Genomic DNA, 18388 nt, shown 5'->3' on the forward strand with positions numbered 1-18388 from the left:
TATTATATTATATTATATTATATTATATTATATTATATTATATTATATTATATTATATTATATTATATTGTAGTGTATTGTATTGTATTACATTGTACATTGTATTATTATATACACCCCCCTTACATATGGTGCCTACTGTAAATCAGTACTCTCAAGTTTTTAATTGGAGAGAAAAACCCCAGCCAAATAAACAGTTACAGTAAACGCAGTTACTATTTAGAGGGAGAGGAAATTTCCGCAGCTCTCTCTGTGTGTGTGTGTGTGTGTGTCTGTGTGTGTGTGTGTGTGTGTGTGTGTGTGTGTGTGTGTGTGTGTGTGTGTGTGTGTGTCTGTGTGTGTGTGTATGTGTGTGTGCGTGCGTGCGTATGTGCACCACAGCAGATGTGGTGGGACAGGACATAACTCTCCTTCAAACAGCTATGGTCTATTTGAGCATGATGGAGCTAGACAGCTGGAGCCAGCATCTTGCATTTCAGTGTTTATGGTGTTGATGCTCCATGTTTGACACAAACTAATTCTCCAATATTGTCACCATATTGCATTATTATCTGGGAAAGAAAATCTGTTTTTGTGGATCTCTGGATCTCATAGTCCTGATTAGGGATTGTAAAGTGTTGTGAATACCTCTCAATGCTGTACAAACAGACTTGTTATCGTTCAATAAATCAGGCTATAGCCGTTCAGTACATTGTAGCTGTAGGCTTTGCCGATAATGGATGCTTCTTACCCAGGCTCATGCGTACTGGCCCAACAATAGTAACATGACTTGTGCATTCTCTGTAAATACAAGATGGTTATATCTGTTGGGTATGTGGGTCTCGGATAACATTAGGATTACAGTGGCAACAATTATAGCCATGATATTCACAGGGGTTATGCCAGTTAGTAACATAACATACTGCATTTGGGAGTTTGTTGTCATGGTTGCCGACAAGAAGGGCTGTGGTTACTAGGGTGAGGTGGGGTCTGGTGGTGTGAGAGTGACTTGCTCCCAGCAGGTAATGCTCTGAGCAGATCCAGGCCAGAAATAGGCCCCACCTCACCTCAGCACAATCCCATCCCATCCCATCCCATGTACCGTGCACCTCGAGAGGAAGTGTGAGCCAGCACAGTCTGGGCTTAACTCCCAGGCACTGCTGTGACCATGCTGTGCCTGTATGGTGTGGGAGAGAGAGAGTGGAGAGAGAGAGACAGAGAGTGTGAGAGAGAAAGACAGAGAGAGAGAAAGACAGAGAGAGAGTAACCAGAAAGAACAAGGGCGTGAAAAATGTGACAGTTGAATAATCAGTGAAAAGAGGACAATCCGTTACCTTGAGCAGATAAACAGAACACATAGTTGCCTTTTTTGCCCTGCTTTTAAACGCAAATAAAACATTATGATGCCAGCTCTGTCCCATGTTGTTGAGACATCATTTAAATTTATGATTAAAAACAGGCTGGCTAAAAAAGACATGCTCGGCAGTGAGAAGGGCTTCCAAGCAATCCTGCCTGCTGCGTGCTTTGCGTGCTCTGCTCTGCTTTGCTGCTCCCTTTACCCCTGTTCCCTCCTCCACCTCCTCCACCTCCCTCCCCATGCCTCCGTCACCTCCCTCCCCTGTCCCCCCTCCACCTCCTCCTCCTCCCCATGCCTCCTTCCTCCAGACTCCCTCACACTGTTGAGACAAACAACTCTGAAAGTGCAGTGAAGCAGAGAGTATAGGCAGGCTTGGAAGGAGAGAGAGAGAGGTGGGGGGGGGTGTTTGTGAGAAAGAGAGGGAGAGTGAGAGCGAGTGTGAAGGAGAGAGGGAGAGAGGGCAAGAGGGAGAGAGTAAGTGAGAGAGAGATTAAAAGAAGAAAAACACCCACTAACAGACACGCGTAGGGTGCCATATACATGCTTGTGCACATACACACACATACAGCGCGCGCGTGCGCGCACACACACACACACACACACACACACACACACACACACACACACACACACACACACACACACACACACACACACACACACACACACACACACACACAGAGCAGATGGGGAGGGCTTGCTCTTGGCCTGCAGCCCTAGCCAATCAGGGAACAGGGGTTTAGGGTTTGTCCCTGCCAGCCCCGCCCCCTTCCCTCTCCGACAGACCAGTGAGGGAGGAGCCAGGCAGGCACAGACAGTGCATGGGAGAACTTAAGGAGCACGGAGCCCCCGCTCTCCTCATATTTCTGTTTATCCCTCGTTCCCCGCGTTTCTTTTGACTGTGTGGAACTCTTTTCTTAGACTACTACTACCATGAAGATCCAAGAGGCTCTAAGTGGCCCGGACCCAGGAGAGAGCTGTGCGGATGTGCCTCGTCTGGACCTCTCCTCCCTCACAGAGGACAACAACTGGGGAGGTGAGCCTCTCTCTCTCTCTCTCTCTCACACACACACACACACACACACACACCTACACTCACACACTCCACTGCTTTCTCGTTTCTGTATTTTCCTTTCCTTCATTTTTTTCTCTGCGTTATGGATTTGGAGCACATGGGTAGCAGCTGGAGCCTGCTGCGTTGACTTGAGGTGTGGGGGAGAGAAGTCCAGGAAGCAGCATGCTTCTTTTCAGCCAGCCTTGTTTTTGTCCTACGCTGCACACGAGACATGGACTGTGTCAGAACATGATTTTTTTTTTCTAAATACACACACCCCCCAACACTGGAATAACAGGAATTGCAGGATTTTTTTTTTGTTCTTCTTTCTGCCTTTTTTATTTGTCTCTGATGCGTCTGATTTCTCAGTAGATATTTCTATGCAAACTGTGCTGCAGCTACATTGTGGGGCTAATGATTACTCTGAAGTCTCTAGAAAAGGTGTGTCTGCAACAAGTGTGCGGAAGGAGTTTGGGAGGCTGAATCTCCTCATGTTTGACGACTCAGAATGAGCAAGCTTTTTTTTTCCCCGCAAAATCAGATCCAAGGGCTAATGTGTGTGTTATTAGGTGTTGCATGGTATTGCTTTAAAAAGTATAACCAAAACCACTGATTAATGAATTGCTGAATATTTGAATGTATTAACTGAATATGTGCTGGAAAAGGAGTAGTTTTTGTAAGGTTTGGCACTGTAGAGTGATTATGTATTGTCCAGTACAGCTTTAACCAGAGGGCAGCAGAGAGTCCAAACTTAGGAGGGTTGTTATTTAGTGGGTTGAGAGGGGTACTGTATGGTGACATGCTGGAGGAGGATGTGGTGGAGGGCAGCACTTTAATTTTCCAATAGGCTGCTCTGTTCAGTTTACTGCTGGAATGAAAAAAAAATGTAACCAGTAGTGAGGAACATGAGCCGCTCTGCCTTCCCTGTGCGGTGTGATTTTCATCATCTCCAGGTTTTTGTAACCTCTGGCTGTTGACCATCACAATGTGAATCCACCCCAAATCTGTCTTGCCGTAGCCCCTTAATGCACGCAGCTACCATCTGAGGCATGCTGTAATAGTCATTGAAAGGTTAATTACCATAGTACTACTCTACTATGACATAACAGAGGGCCTTTAGCAATGCACCACAACTCAGTCATTGCCATTCTGGTTACAACACATTTATAAAGCTGTGTTTTAAGGGGTTAAGCATTACTTTGTGCAAAGAGAAACCTACAAGGTGAAAAAACAAAAAAACAGGCACAATTTGTCATCTCTGAAGACTCTGAGATGTCAGGGTCAAGTCAGCGGCTCAGAAATCCTATTTGTCCACTAGCACCTAGTGCTGTCTGTTTACTCTCTGAGCAAAGTAGTAGCAACACTTAGATCAACATTCAAAAACGTAGTAGCAATGTTTCGGTCACCCTAGATCTTCAAGATCCAGGGGGATCTTAACGTTGATTTTTAGATAATAAGGTTTATTGTCTTGGAGCTTGCTGGCGGTGTGCAGACCTACCTTCTTCAACTGTCAAGCACTTTTGTCTGGCACCTGCAAAAAGTGTTATTGGATGTGCGCAGCGCACCCTACCCAAAACTACTACCGTACTCTCTAGCAAAAGCCCACAAAACGCTGGCATCATCCCCATGGCAGCAAGCTACAGACCAGAGCAACCTCCTCTAGTGGTCACAGCTGACACACTGCAGCTGACACCCTTGCCCTTTGGTAGACAGATGAAGTCCTCTTAATTAAATAATGACAAAATGCTCTCTGTCCCTGACACCACACGGCAAGATTGCACTAAGAAGCTCCTCTGGCAACTGTCTTTGTGTCTTTTGTGTCTCAAAGGAATTGTTCTGACTCCTTATCTTACTTCTCTAGCTCCTGTGTGTCCAGCAGGTGCCCTGATCAGTATAGCTGTTGCCGAGTGGTCGTGCGCTTTGGCAATCTGATAGTCCACTGTGGTATTTGACAGTTTTGAGTGATACTTGTTAATGCGTCACTGGGGTCCCTTTTTGGATTTGGCTGTGTGTAGGTGGTCCACAGGTATTCACAGCCTGCTGGGTACTCAGAGGTGTCATCACGTGTACAGTATATCAGCAAGTCCACTGAGGGCATTCTGAACAGCGTGTTCGTTATTAGTTGAAGTAGGTGAGAATAGAGCAAATCGTCTTTGACGGAAGACACTAGCATTTCCCCTGGTCTAATGTGTGTGTGTGCGTGTGCGTGCGTGTGAGTGTGTGTGTGTTTGTGCATGGCATGTGTGTGCGTGTGTCCAGGACGAATCTTTGCCCCTGTGGTTTTGCTGTCAAAGCTGTTATCCCAGGCTAGTGGCCTGTGGCAGGTGTTTCTGTCAGTACACTGCAGGGCTTCTCTCCCTCTGTCTTCGCCAGATGAATTAGCACCCATGTCTCTTCATTTTGCTACTTCAGATACTTCTGTCTCGTTCTTGTCATCCTATTTTCTTCTCTTCTCATCCTGTACTATGCTATTTCATTCTTGTTCTTTTCCTCAGATGCTCATCTTGCTCTCTTTTTTCTCTCCTCTGCTTCTATTTCTCCCTGTTCCATGTGTTGCTGTAGATTCACCGTTCTTTAGCGCCCCGTTCCTTGATTTTAAAAGCTTCTTCCAGCAGTGTTACTGTGAGGGTAAGTGGCAGCTCCACTGTCCCCTCTGTACTGTCAGACCAGACGTGCATTGCAACCCCCCCCCACCCCCCATTGCTTCCCCCTAACCCCAGCCCGGCCGTGACATTTAACTCTGCATGGCAACATCATAATAAAACACTGCAATCTGTCACGCTCCAGATCCAGATCCAGATCCAGACCAAATCTACTGGTGGCAACCTTTTAAACTTGTAAAGAGCAGCCAGACTGATGGGCCCTCCATAGAGTAACAGGCTGGACTTCATTAACAGAGTCGTAGCCTCCCCACCAACATGCCCTTTTGCAGATGGCACACTTGGTTACCTGAAAAGAATACAGTGCACCCAGTATTCTTTTACAAGACTTTAGCCCCTTCTAATGTTGATTTAGTAGCTTGCTGCTCGTTACCACCTCTACCCAGACGAGCCTTGACATGCATCTCCCTAACAGCTCCCATGCCTGGTTGCCTTGGTCCTGATTTCCGTTCCTTCCCTTGCACCGTGCATACTGATTCAGCCAAAACAAGCAACTGCTTCCTGGGAGCCAAGCATGTGCCTTGCGTGTCTGCTCCGTCCGCTGTGTGCTGGAATGATGCCTTTGTCCTACACGTGGCCGTGGTGTGTTCTTTGACTGAGCTACAATCTCTGGGGTTGGGGAATAAGACAGGAACAGCATGGAACAAAAAATGTTAACAACAGCACAGGAAGGCGATAGTTTTGTCATGGCAACTGTCTTTTGACAAGCTATTGCTTCACTGTGGTCTGCCAACGAGTCCTGTTACCTCCTCTATGTCTGCACCATGCCTACAGTAGTACAGTCAGCCTGTACATAAGCTAATAATCAGCAGAGCTCGAAGAAGAAAAGCCAAAATAATGGATCGTTTTTCCAGGCCTTAGATAACTGTCTTTGTCTTGTCTGAGGACCTCTGCCCCTCATTCCTGCACCACCCCCACCCCCTCCACCCCCATCCTATCATCTCTGGGTAGATGCAATCAAAATGGCTTCTTGTCCTTCAGCGGTTATGTAGAGCAGATGGACCAGGCATCTGGTTTAGATATTTCCCTGCCAGTTGTAATCATCACAAGTAGCCTAAAGTAGCATCTGTCATGAAATGTGTTGTACTGTACTCATGAATCCCAGGCCAGCAGGCAGCATCCTGATGAGAAGCGCTTTGGAGCACTTCAGTTAATAGTCACAAAGAAATTATAATAAAAGTTGTAATCTATCAATTACATGCACCATGATCTGGTCTCTGTAGCCAGGGAAGCCGACAGGACAGGGGGGACAAAGGGTTCAGTTGTCCCGGGCCCAGGGAGATTGGGGGGGGGGGATTAGAATTGGATTCTCATTACATTGTGTGCAGGGCTCTAAATTAACTTTTTTCATCACTAGCCAAAATGGCCAGTAGATGTTAATCTTACACACTCACTAATGGGTCAAAGTGGCTGGTAAGTTGGTCTTTCCTACCAGCCAAACTGAAATTTCACCAGCATTTGACCGGTTGGCTGGTGTTAATTTAGAGCCCAGATTGTATGCATTTGATGGGGGGCCCTTCACAGATGTCTTTGTCCCGGGCCCAGCCAAAGCTGTCAGCGGCCCTGCCTGTGTCCTTGTGATATGGTTGGATAGCTCCCTGGCTGTCCCTGGCCAGGCACCGATAAAGATGTTTACTTTAACACAACCTGCTGTCATGCCCAGTTACACAGTAAACACAGGCAGCCCAGCCTGCTGTCTACTGCCTACGACCGACCGACCCCTTTACGAGGCAACATCAGCCTTCAGCCACTGTAGCACAGCTTTGAATGCCATGATTACAGTGAACGGGTCAATAGAAGAGCCCCCACACCCCGCGTCTAAACATTCTGCATGTGTTTTTGTGTGACTAGAGATAGCCCAGACTACACAACGGTGGTGAAAAATTGCATTTTTCGCTGTCTGTTTGTTTGCTCAGACTGGATGTGACCTAGATGCAGAATGCAGTAGTGCTTTTTTCAGCTTAGCAGAATTTGTAGTGTGTTTGTTTGTATGTGTGTGTGTGTGTGTGTGTGTGTGTGTGTGTGTGTGTGTGTGTGTGTGTGTGTGTGTGTGTGTGTGTGTGTGTGTGTGTGTGTGTGTGTGTGTGTGCGTGCGTGTGTGCATGCGTGTGTGCATGCGTGTATATGTGTGAACGCACGTGTGTGTGTGTGGTGTCTGCTCTCTCAAATGAATAATCGATAGGCCGTATAAGAGGCCTTCGAAATATCTTCATGACCTATCACCATTCCCAGGAAAATAAATGTGTGTGTGTGTGTGTGTGTGTGTGTGTGTGTGTGTGTGCAGAGCCAGTGCCTGCGTACTCGTCCTGGCAGAGGGAGAGTATGGACCGGGAGGAGGCTCGCCTGTCACCCCACGGTGGGGGCAGACTCATCCGGCAGCTCGTAGAGGAAGACAGCGACCCCATGGTCTCACCGCGCTTCTACGCCTACGGCCACAGTCAACAGTACCTGGACGACACAGAAGTGCCTCCCTCACCTCCTAATTGTCATTCCTTCGTCAGGTGAGTCGGCCAAAGCAGAGAATTGATATGAGCAGGGCTCTAAATTAACTTTTTTCATCACCAGCCAAAATGGCTAGTAGATATTAATCTCACCAGACAAACACACACTCACTAATGTGTCAAAGTGGCTAGTAAATCTTTTCTAACAGTATCTTTTCTACCAGTCAAACTGAAATTTAACCTCCATTTGGCCGATTGGCTGTTGTTAATTTAGAGCCCTGTACTGTATATGATACATTTTTTATTATGGATATGATTTAACACCTGAGAATGTCTCTCTTGGAAAGAACATTTCCTTGTAAGTCTCAACATTAAATTAATGTGCCTGACTTTTCCACCCCTTCTCCAGCCGGCGAAGGAGCTCATCTCTTGGCTCGTGTGATGATGACCGTGAAGAGCTGACATCAGCTCAGCTTTCAAAAAAGATACACAGCCTAAAGAGAAAGATCCGCAAGTTTGAGGAGAGATTTGAAGAGGAACGCAAATACAGGGTGAATAAGCAGACAGAAAATATCCCACCATAAACATGATAAGAATTTCTTTCATATGCATATAGAATTGTGACAAAGTAAATTGTTATTGAAATGTGTTCTTTTCTGTGTGTTCCTGCAACGTAGCCCTCTCACAGTGACAAAGCTGGCAATGCTGAAGTTCTGAGGTGGATGAATGAACTGGCCAAGCTCAGCAAGGACCTGAAAGGTAAAAGCAAAGCCCCAAGGGAAATCCAAAAGGCAGCAAAATAGGAAGGAGAAAAAAACGATTAGCATTATTAGCGTGATTAGCATGTCATAAGCCACACTAATCCAACTCTCATGACATTTGTTCGACTAGCACATCAACAAAACTCTATGAGACGTCATTGTTATCAGTCTAATGCCCCATTCATAAAAAAGAAAAAACTCTTTGGGGGCGGGGGCGGGGTGCTGTACGGGAAGTCGCACCAGCAGGGGACTTAAATACAACTTTGTGTGTTTTTTCTCTCTCAAACGATTTCTGCCTGACTGACCGTGTGAATGTGGGTTTTTGTTTATTGTTTCCCCCTTCTCGCTCGGTCCCCTCAGAGCACAAGCTGCTGAAGTCAGAGGAGGACCTGACCCCTCTCCCACGTCAGCGGAGCAACACCCTGCCCAAGAGCTTTGGCTCCCAGCTGGAGAAGAAGCCGGCGGAGGCCAAGGCCCCCAAGCCCCCCGTGGAGGCCACCCTGGAGGCCGTCATGAACAAGCTGCAGGAGAAGAGGCTGGAGGCCGCACGCCCCGACGACATCAAGGTACAACATGCCTTCAGTCATAGGTGCCAAGGGGAAAGGGGAATGCAGTGGTGCTTTTGCATCCCCACTTCTGGGCTCCCTAAATGAGGCTTTCTCAACTTTTACTGCAGACAAATTAGTGGAGGCTTCAACAACATCAAGATACATGCCACCAGACAGTCCACATGAAAGTGGCACCCTCCCCCTTAGCAGAGTATTATTTTGCTTCATGGTTATTTCAGATGAACTGGGAAGACAAAAGTATGCAAGAGTGACATGCACTGTGACATCAAGATACATGCCTTCAGTCATAGGTGCCAAGGTGAAAGGGGAATGCAGTGGTGCATTTGCATCCCCACTTTTGGGCTCCCTAAATGAGGCTTTCTCAACTTTTACTGCAGACAAATGAGTGGAGTGCAGCAGCAGCAGAAACATTGTTACATAAGAAATAAAGAATGAAGAAAAAAATGCACCACCACTTCAAAACTCGTTCCGGCACCCTTGCCTTCAGTCCACACGGAAGTGGCAAACAGTATTCCCCCTTGAGTAGAGTATTATTTTGCTTCATGGTTATCGCAGATGAACTGGAAAGACAAGAGTACGAGTGACGTGCACAGTGGTAAACAAAGCATTCTTGTTATTGTGTTGCCTTGCAGGACATGACCAGAGAACAGATTGCTGCAGAGAAAGTGGCCCTCCAGAAAGCCCTGCTGTACTATGAGAGCATCCATGGCAGACCGGTGAGCATGTTTGTGTTTGTTGTGCACATGACAAATATTTAACTCTAACCAGTTTCGCCCTAGATACGTACATAGTGCTCAGCATTTTTATTTTGTTGCCAAATTGAGCAGTTACCCGCCCAATTGGACTGCTTGGGATAGCCGTCTGCGAGTAAAAACGATCAAAAACGGCCATTAGGCAGGTTTTTTTGTAGTTATATGGCCATAGAAAGAGATCAATATAATTTGGTTGAAATTGTGCTGATTTTAGTGCCTACAGTTTTTGAGCACCGTTTGGGCCGGAAATGGTCAGACACATCTGGCAACACTGGCTGAGTAATCCAATGGGAGCAGGTTTCCTGAGGGAGTAAGGAGCCATGTCTATTTTGTACTCCATCCCCTCTCACCCAGCTGTGTGGCTCAACCAGTTGTGCTAATTCTATCATACGGTTTTCCACAGCTCCCCATACAGTTTCAAGCTGTACACTATTGTTAACATTATTCAGACATATCTTTTGTTGTTTGCTATTGTTTATTTTTTTGTTTTGCATTTGTTTTAAATTGCCTTGCTTCATCGTGGCAACGATGGTCAGAAAGCATGTAGTGTAGTGAATGATATCTGTTTCAGTTGCAAAATCTGATGGGGGCATTGAAATCTCAACAGTGGCTACAATTGAAGTGATTGATTGCACAATGCCAAGAGCAGTTCCAGGGTTGCTCTTAAGCTCATGAGAAAGATCAGTTGAAGGACATCGGCCCCATCACTCACTGGCTCCCATAGGACCCGACCCATGGGGAAATGATGTGCTGCAGGGTTATATGCAGTGTTGCCAGATTGGGCAGTTTCATGCCTAGTTGGGCAGCCTAGGATGGCCGTCTGCAAATAAAAAAAAGGCCAAAATGCTATCTGGGTGGGATGCCTTAAATTTATGGCCATAGAAATGAATATAATTTTGTTCAAATCGGGCAGGGTTTTGAGCATTTTTTTGGGCTGGAAATCACACCCATCTGCCAACCCTGGTTATATGCAGCCCGTCTCACAAGCAGAGATGTCTTTGCACTGGGTGGACTGAATCTAGGTCAGCCTGCAATGTTGCAGTGCAGTGTAGAACAAAGAGAGGTACACAGAATCCATTAAGATGTGTAATTTAATAAAGCTCTCTCTCTCTTTCTCTCCTCCTCTTCTCTCTTCCCTTTTTTCCACTCTATAATTTAAGGTCACAAAGAGTGAGAGGCAAATCATGAAGCCCTTGTACGACAGATACCGCCTAGTGAAACAGATCCTGTGCAGAGCATCCACCATTCCTGTAATTGTGAGTATAAACTTTTTCCTTCTCCCTTTAAAGCACCCACAGAGTCATTGTAATAAAAATATGAATGTGACGACCCAGTCCGGAGAAAGTAACATGCCTACTGTGCCAGAAGCAGCCTCCAGGTGATTGCACAGCAGTGTTAAAATGTCCTAATGGCTCATATTGTCAGCAGTGCTGAGGCATGTTTGCGAGTCATTATCAGCCAACAAGTCGTCATTAGCCCGAGAGCTACAATTAGTCTCAGCCAGAGCAGAAGTATTAGCCCCGAGGCTAATGTTAGCTATCGCTGTAGCTTTAGCCGGGTCTGCACTGCAGCACTCATGGTCTTTGTGGAGCTGCTGCTAAACCAAACAGGGTTGCCAGATGAGGCTGATGATTTCCAGCCCAAAAAATGCTCAAAACCCGCCTGGAAGCACTAAATCCCGCCCAATTCTATTGATTTCTATGGCCAAAAATTGGGCGGGTTTTTCTGCTACAGTAAGTGCCATTTTTATCTGCACACGGCCATCCTAAGCAGCCCAATTGGGTGGGAAACAGCCCAATCTGGCAACACTGAAACCAGAAGCTTAAGCTAGCTCAGTGGATCCAATGGTCTTAAAGAGCTCATGAGGGTGACATGGCATGACAGGGTCAGGTCTATTACCAAGAGTCATGGGACCACACAAAAACAACACACGCACACACACACACACACACAGACAGACTGAAAGATGACTGTCTGTGAGAGATAACTTTTTGGGGTTTTTTTGTTTTTAAAAAGGTCATCGTCATCCAACCAAATAAAATTCACATGGATATCATCTCCTCTCAGCTGTTCCCAAGTTTTAATTTGCACAGAATCACATTAGTGTTTCTTTGTGTCATGTCCCTCAGCTCCAGAGACAATATTGAGATGCTAGTACATTATCTTGCCAGTTATTATATAATCTTTAAGCTTTACAGTAGAGCTATCTCTATTATATAATAATCTAAATCCCTATTATATAAATTGGAGCACTGAGAGTAGATTGGGTATTTGCTTTCCTGCACAGCACAGAATTAGTTTGTGCCACTGACAGTTGTAGCAGTGGTGAATAAATCCGCTGCCCCTAAATGCCCGAGTCTCTGTCAAGGAACCAGTCGGCCCACATAGCAGAGGAGCAGCGTCACCCTATCTATTACACGCCGCATCTGAAGAGTTTAGCGTGAACGTTTTTTGCTTCCAGGTGCTGTCTAAATGATTTTCCGTCAGTGGCAGACACATACTCTACTCTGATGAACAAGATAGGATACATGAGGCCCATGTGTTTTCTGACCATATGTAAAAGACTGAGAAGGGTAACCGAGTTGTATTGACATCTACAACAGGGCTCCCCCTCAAGCAAACGCAGAGGCCCCCTGTTACAGCCCATTATCGAGGGTGTACCAGCGCTGTTCTTCGATGACATCAAGGTGACAAGTTCAACATGGCTCGAAAGCTTGAATCAATTTTGCAACCCCTGCAACCCTCCCACCCAATTTATGACTCACACACGTGATTGCGATTGCAATTTTCAAATCCGAGTACCCCCCATTACTAACTGCATATCTTCAATCACCCTCCCAGAGCTGCATGAGTGTGTGGCTGGCTGGCATTCATGGACAAATGTTGTGTTGGTTTGGTTTGGACAGAAGTGTAGGACTGACAGGATAAGACAACAGCGATCAATGCTGCTCGTGTGTGTGATGGATGATGCCAATGCACTTACCCAATGAATATGTTTTGATGAGTAACATGGAATGCTGTTTGATGCTCCACAGGTGTCCAGTGTTCTCTAACTAATCTTCCCTATTTTGTTAAGAGCCACTATAGGATGTGAACTTTTCAACATCTATAAAAAAAAACAAATGGCTCTACCAAAGCAGTTCACACGCTCCTGAATTACTATGGATGCTTTTTTTAAACTGTGTTGTTTTATTGGAGATTTTGCTTTGTCTGCCAAGCGAATTATTGTGACTAACCACCCAATGCCTGATTCTGCAGTGAACCCAAGTCCATTTGCCAGTATAACCATCCCTTTTGCCATACTGACAGTTGACTCACAGTCACACACAAGCCTTCATTTTATCTCTTTAAGCTTTAATTTATTTCTTTATTCCCCGAATTTTCCCAATTCAGGAGGAGGAGGATGGGTCTGAGGATGACTGTGAGGACAAAATCCAGTTCACGGTGACGGTGAAGCCTGAGCTGAACGTGCTGGGCTTCCTCAACCAGCTGGACGAGACCTCGGACGCCTTCATCTCTCCTGTGGATGAGCTGTCGCCCTCCAAGAACACCACAGACATGAGGCTATCCAACCTGCATGAGGCCACAACGTAAGTTGCTCATGTGGATCTGAACTGAAGACATCCATTTTTTTGGTTTGCATTGCACAGTGCTGTGTAGCCTGGTAATGGGACAGCCTTCCACCAGTGGAACGCTTTACTATGACTTGAAGAATCTTTGCTACCGTAGTACTACACTGCTATGACACAACACAGTATTTAGTAAAGCTGTATTTAGCAGTGCAGTAAGTAAGAGTTGGTCATTGCCATTCTGTTAACAATACTCCTACAACAGGGGTCTTGTCTTAACACATTGAAAATCCTGTAAGTGACCCTGAACTCCTTCCATCCACCCAGGCCAGAGCTGGTAGAGCAGCTGCAGGAGGCACGTGACGAGAAGAAAAGAATCCGCAAGAACCTCCGCGAATTTGAGGACCAGTTTTTCAGGCAAAATGGAAGGTAAGACTGACAGTTTGTCATTGTTTGTCATTTGTCAAGAGAGTTTGTCATTGTTTCTGAAGAATGTAGCCAGGTAAAAATAATGCTGCATTATCTCTTTACACTCAAGAGCCTGACTTGAGTGGAGGGCTTGAGTTTTAAGTTTAGCCTAATGTTTTTTTTATGTTTTATTATGACTTTGCCCTGATGTCTCGTGTTTTTTTTCTTCCTTGCTTCATAGAAATGTGCAAAAGGAGGACCGCTCACCTTTGGCGGTGGAGTACAACGAATACAAGCACCTTAAAGCCAAGCTCAGGCTGCTGGAGGTACTGATCAGCAAACGTGACTCCTCAAAGTTCATTTAGAGGCGCAGACTCAGAATCAGGCAGGGAGCCGGACTTTCTTCCACACAACAAAAAATACCAGCCACTCCAGCGTCCATCCATCCATCCATCCAACTGTTGAAAACACATTTGCACCAAATTGGTCACTTTGTTTCCTGGTTCTCTCAGGCCAATCTGTGTTGCATATTTGGCTGAAGGTCAACTCCAAGTGAAGATATGGAGGCCCTGCGCTACAGCCGTCTGGTGTCGGTCCACAGCCCCAGCTACTGTGGTGGAGGAGCAGGGTACCCAGTACCCAGTAGTTTGTCCCATGGAGCTCCTCCTCTGTTGGGCTCGACCTGGAACACCAACCAAGCCACTTGGCACAGCCTTGACTCTTCTGACCTAAAGTAACCTCTGGAGGAAGAGGGAGAGGAGACCGACGGACAGAAGAGGTCCAGTGTGTAGTGGATGAGACAGTCTCTTTTCCCACAGCAACATGTTTCCCTCAATGAAGATCTCAAGGAAGACTGACGGAGTACGGAGTAGTGTTGTTGTGTCCCTTACGCAAATGCTGCGGGCTTTCACCAACACTGGTGCATTTAAATGTTGTACACAACTTATTGCTTTTATTTATTCATGTTTTGACATATGAAGTGTTGCAGATGCATTTGATTGATCGGAAATGCTACATGGGTTTGGGTAACATCTAAGAGATCGTCTTGCTCATTTAATATCAGGGTATTGACCAACATTTCACTTTGTTATTATTGTTTGATCAAAATGTGACAGTATTTTGGGTTATGATTTTGAAGGGAGTCTTTGTTTGTATATACAATGTTAAAAAACAAAAGCAGTATACCCACAAATGTTTTTAAACTATTTGGGCATTTTGCGGGAAAGGATATGTTAAGTCTTCTGACTTAAGTTTTTCATTGAAGTTTGATTGGTGCCATAATGCAGGAAAATGGTTGTAGGACTTTTTGACAATGTCAACTAAAAACACTTTTTTTTACTCACTTATTATTTCACTTCACCTAGATTTGTAATGCTAAGTTGTTGATAAAGTCTGTTTAGATAGAATCAACATTTACTGAAGCAAATAAGTTTTCTATCTCGTGTTTCAGCCTTTCGAAGGCATGAGATCAAACTGTTTGGGTGTCTTCTAATCCCAGTTTAACACAAATAATATAAAAACCTGCTGAATTGTTATTCAAGCTAATAAGGTCATCTATTGTTGTAGATATACATTTTGCTCGTGTATTTGCTTGTTTTGGCATACTATCCTTCAACTGCAAGATAAGCTCCCAAGTCTCACACTGGTTGTCAGACCTTTGCTGTTGCTTTGACGACTCAAGCTCTCAGAACCCCAATGATCAAAACGGTCGCCCTACATGGGGCGATCTCAATTCTCAAAGAATTCCTGAAAGACTTAACTTGCCTATTTCTGTCCGATGGACAAGGGGGCTACGCCAGCATTTCCAGGCCTAAGTAGGCGTCTATCCTATCCTTTTTTTTGTCTCTTCAAAATGGATACTTCCAGTGTGACCTTCGTTTTTACTGAATGTAAACACTGATGGAAAGTTGATATGGATGTGTACATTTTAGTACATGATCGTATTTTGTATATATTATATAAAGCCAAAACTATTTTTACTGATGAAACAATGCGTCTGATGTTTATTCTTGTGTTTGTTCTACGTGTATGACTACAGAAGTGCATGTATACTGAACTTATATCAACATGTGACATCAGTTAAAAACAAACAAAAAAGACCAAAAGTTGAGGAGAAATTAATATTTATTCACTTTGGAAAAAATAGATAAAATAATGTCTTTAATTTGAAAGGTAAAAAAGTAAATATATTAAAATAATCCGATAATAGCCACACAGAAGCCCTTGTTTGCATACACTGGCAGAGATATATTTTTTACAACATTTTTTCTTTTATGATGACTTACCAAATAAGCACTGACATGAAGCTGGATTTTAACAGAATTCCAGCTTCATCCTACTACCCCCCCAACTTACAATAGCAAGCTTCACATCAGCTCAGCAGCAGTCACCGATACAGTTAATGGGAGGAAGAATATCACTGGATAGTAAGTATACTGACAAGAAAGAACGGAAATAAATTTGTCCTTTGTTCACATTAATCACGTATGTGAAGCTAAAGAATCAACCAACTTTGCCTCGGGATAAAAGTAATGACTTTGTTTTTAGTTTCAGATATTTGACAGTCATGTGACCCTGCAGGCCAAATATAAGAGTGTAACCGTCACAGACAAACTGTATACCGTATGAGTAAGGGGCTTCCTACTACAGGTGGCAGCCACAAAGACCCCATTTGCAGTTACCTACTGCATGACCGTGCATTATTGCTATTGCTTGAATGATCAGTTGTTTTCAAAACAAACAAAAGTCAAAGGCTTCCCCTTCTTGCCCATGTGGCTATTGCATACATTCCTCATGGTGGCTTGGCTCTGAGGCTGAGGGCTAGTGCCACGACAAAGAGAACCTGGGAGGATGTGAAAGGAGCTTCACGTGTCCGAAAAAATAAACAATAAAAATCACTGAACATTTACTCATGCTCATCCACAGCTATCTCTTGTTGATGCCAAAGTGGTCTCTACCTGTGGGCAGGGCTGTTAGGGATGGGGCCTCACATACATACATGTTATATAGTATTTATTTAGAGTCATTATATATATATATATATATGTATATAATATAATATAATATAATTTTGTTCAGAATCATCATACGAGCAGGGTAAGGACTCACTCCCAAAACCACGCTTGCATGCACACTTATTACAAAGTAGAAAACGAAGACACTAGGCTTCTTCTTCCCCCTCTAATCACCATAGAACCGATTATTTTTTCAGTAGCTGGGTAGCTGTGATGGAAGGCAAAAGGGCTGCTAAATGCAGACTGGGGAAAACACTGAACCCATTAATCCCCAAAACAGCCAGAACAGCCATGGTGCCAAACACAGGAAGAACAAATATGATTAAACCACAGCCTGTTCTCTTCTCTGGGTCTCGGGCGGCTTTTCAAAAAGCCATTCTGATGCTATTGGCTGATGCTCATCATCATCATCATCATCATCATCATCATCATGGGCAATCTGTGCCGCTTGATGCCAGAGCAGCTGGCTGCACTAATGGCAGACACGATGTACGGTACAGGGAACACTGACATGAGGTCAACAGTTACAGTAAAAGGGGAGCATTCTGGGACAGGTGGGTCTGTCAAATCCGTCCCACACATTCGACTCAACATCACAGTTTCAACATCAACTGTGTCTATCTCTTGACCGTCCTCCTCACCCCCGACCGTCCTTTCCAACAGGAAAAATAATCATTTCAAACGTGACATTGTGGGGCTCAGTAAATTAGCCGGTAAGACATGAGTGGAAAGAAAAAACCATAGCGGTTGGACTTGAAACACTCAGTTCCATGTACAATTTGTTTATAAAAAGCCAATGAAGTGGACGTGAACATACGGAAGTTGAATGTACAGCTTTCCAATCCAGAATAACAGAACAGAATTTGTCTAACATGAGGACTCCAGAGGGAAAAAACATTATGTAGATGGAACACTGAACGTTTTATTAATAATAATCAGTATGTGCATCTCAATCACATGTAAATTAAAGCTTGCAAAAATACAAAAATAATAATTTCCCCAGTATTCTCTGTAGGTGCTTAGCCAAGGTCACTATTTATTTCTCTACGTGGTCCACAGATTTCCCCATCTCAGTCTCCCCCACCATGCCTCTCTCTCAGTAGAGTTGGTTAAAGTGCAGCATTAGTGACACAGCGGAGAGGCTAGGCCCCTTCTCTGCCAACACCCCCCATCTACAGTGGGCCTCCACAGCGCAGCACAACGCCGCGCCGCGCGGCCCGGCCCACACGCCAGCCTTGCGCCTCTTCCCAGCAGTACAGCCATAGGGGGCCTGGGTTTCTCACACCAGGCTGAAGCCCTCGTACTGCTCCACGGCCTGGGTGAGGCGTGTGCGGAGCGTCTCTTTGGTGCGGTAGCAGGGCATGTCGAGCAGGTTGTAGCAGGTGTGCGCCACGGGGAGGTAGTGCTCTTCTGCAGAGGTGGACTGGATGACGATGTGCAGACTCTCCATGCCGTGGATGGGGATGCGGTCGCTGCCCGTCAGAAACACTGCACCAGGACAATAACAGGCGGACAAGACAGCAGAAGAATACTTTTAGTTTTCAGATGTTACGTTAGTTTGTCTCTGAAGATACAACAAAACAACAATATAATTGTGATGGAGTGACCATCATTAGTGTTGTGGGTGTGTTCTGACTGTCACCCGACAAGCCTGGCTCTTTGGTGTAGTGGTCGGAGCCCCAGTTTACTACTGGTCTGGCTTCGAGTCCTGACTGGGCAACTCTACTCCCCTTCGCTACAGTAATGCTTAATAAGAAAGGTTGTGCCGCCTTGTGAAAGTTGCATCTTCAGGGATGAAAAACAAGCAAGGACGACAATTGTGTC

At 45.1% G+C, this 18388-nt stretch overlaps 2 protein-coding genes across 8 annotated transcripts in view; one reads left to right on the top strand and one right to left on the bottom strand.

The window, feature by feature from the left end:
- fam13a (family with sequence similarity 13 member A) overlaps positions 1-14403 on the top strand; it is a 68601-nt gene extending 54198 nt beyond the window's left edge. For 2 of the 6 annotated variants that reach the window (XM_063218670.1, XM_063218669.1), the window contains 12 exons: positions 2258-2372; positions 4953-5018; positions 7335-7551; positions 7901-8042; positions 8169-8250; positions 8613-8818; positions 9454-9537; positions 10734-10829; positions 12177-12260; positions 12967-13163; positions 13470-13571; positions 13792-14403. In XM_063218670.1, coding sequence (XP_063074740.1) covers positions 2258-2372; positions 4953-5018; positions 7335-7551; positions 7901-8042; positions 8169-8250; positions 8613-8818; positions 9454-9537; positions 10734-10829; positions 12177-12260; positions 12967-13163; positions 13470-13571; positions 13792-13915 — 1515 coding nt within the window. In that variant the 3' untranslated portion in view covers positions 13916-14403. The remainder of the gene's footprint in view (positions 1-2257; positions 2373-4952; positions 5019-7334; positions 7552-7900; positions 8043-8168; positions 8251-8612; positions 8819-9453; positions 9538-10733; positions 10830-12176; positions 12261-12966; positions 13164-13469; positions 13572-13791) is intronic. The other 4 variants (XM_063218675.1, XM_063218671.1, XM_063218672.1 and 1 more) reach the window with 3 other exon arrangements.
- Positions 14404-15638: 1235 nt separating this feature from the next.
- Positions 15639-18388, bottom strand: part of herc3 (HECT and RLD domain containing E3 ubiquitin protein ligase 3) — a 46813-nt gene continuing 44063 nt past the window's right edge. For both annotated transcript variants that reach the window (XM_063218676.1, XM_063218677.1), the window contains one exon: positions 15639-18052. In XM_063218676.1, the coding sequence (XP_063074746.1) occupies positions 17844-18052 (209 nt within the window). In that variant the 3' untranslated portion in view covers positions 15639-17843. The remainder of the gene's footprint in view (positions 18053-18388) is intronic.

Source organism: Engraulis encrasicolus, chromosome 16 (genome assembly GCF_034702125.1).
Source record: "Engraulis encrasicolus isolate BLACKSEA-1 chromosome 16, IST_EnEncr_1.0, whole genome shotgun sequence".
NCBI lineage: Eukaryota > Metazoa > Chordata > Actinopteri > Clupeiformes > Engraulidae > Engraulis > Engraulis encrasicolus.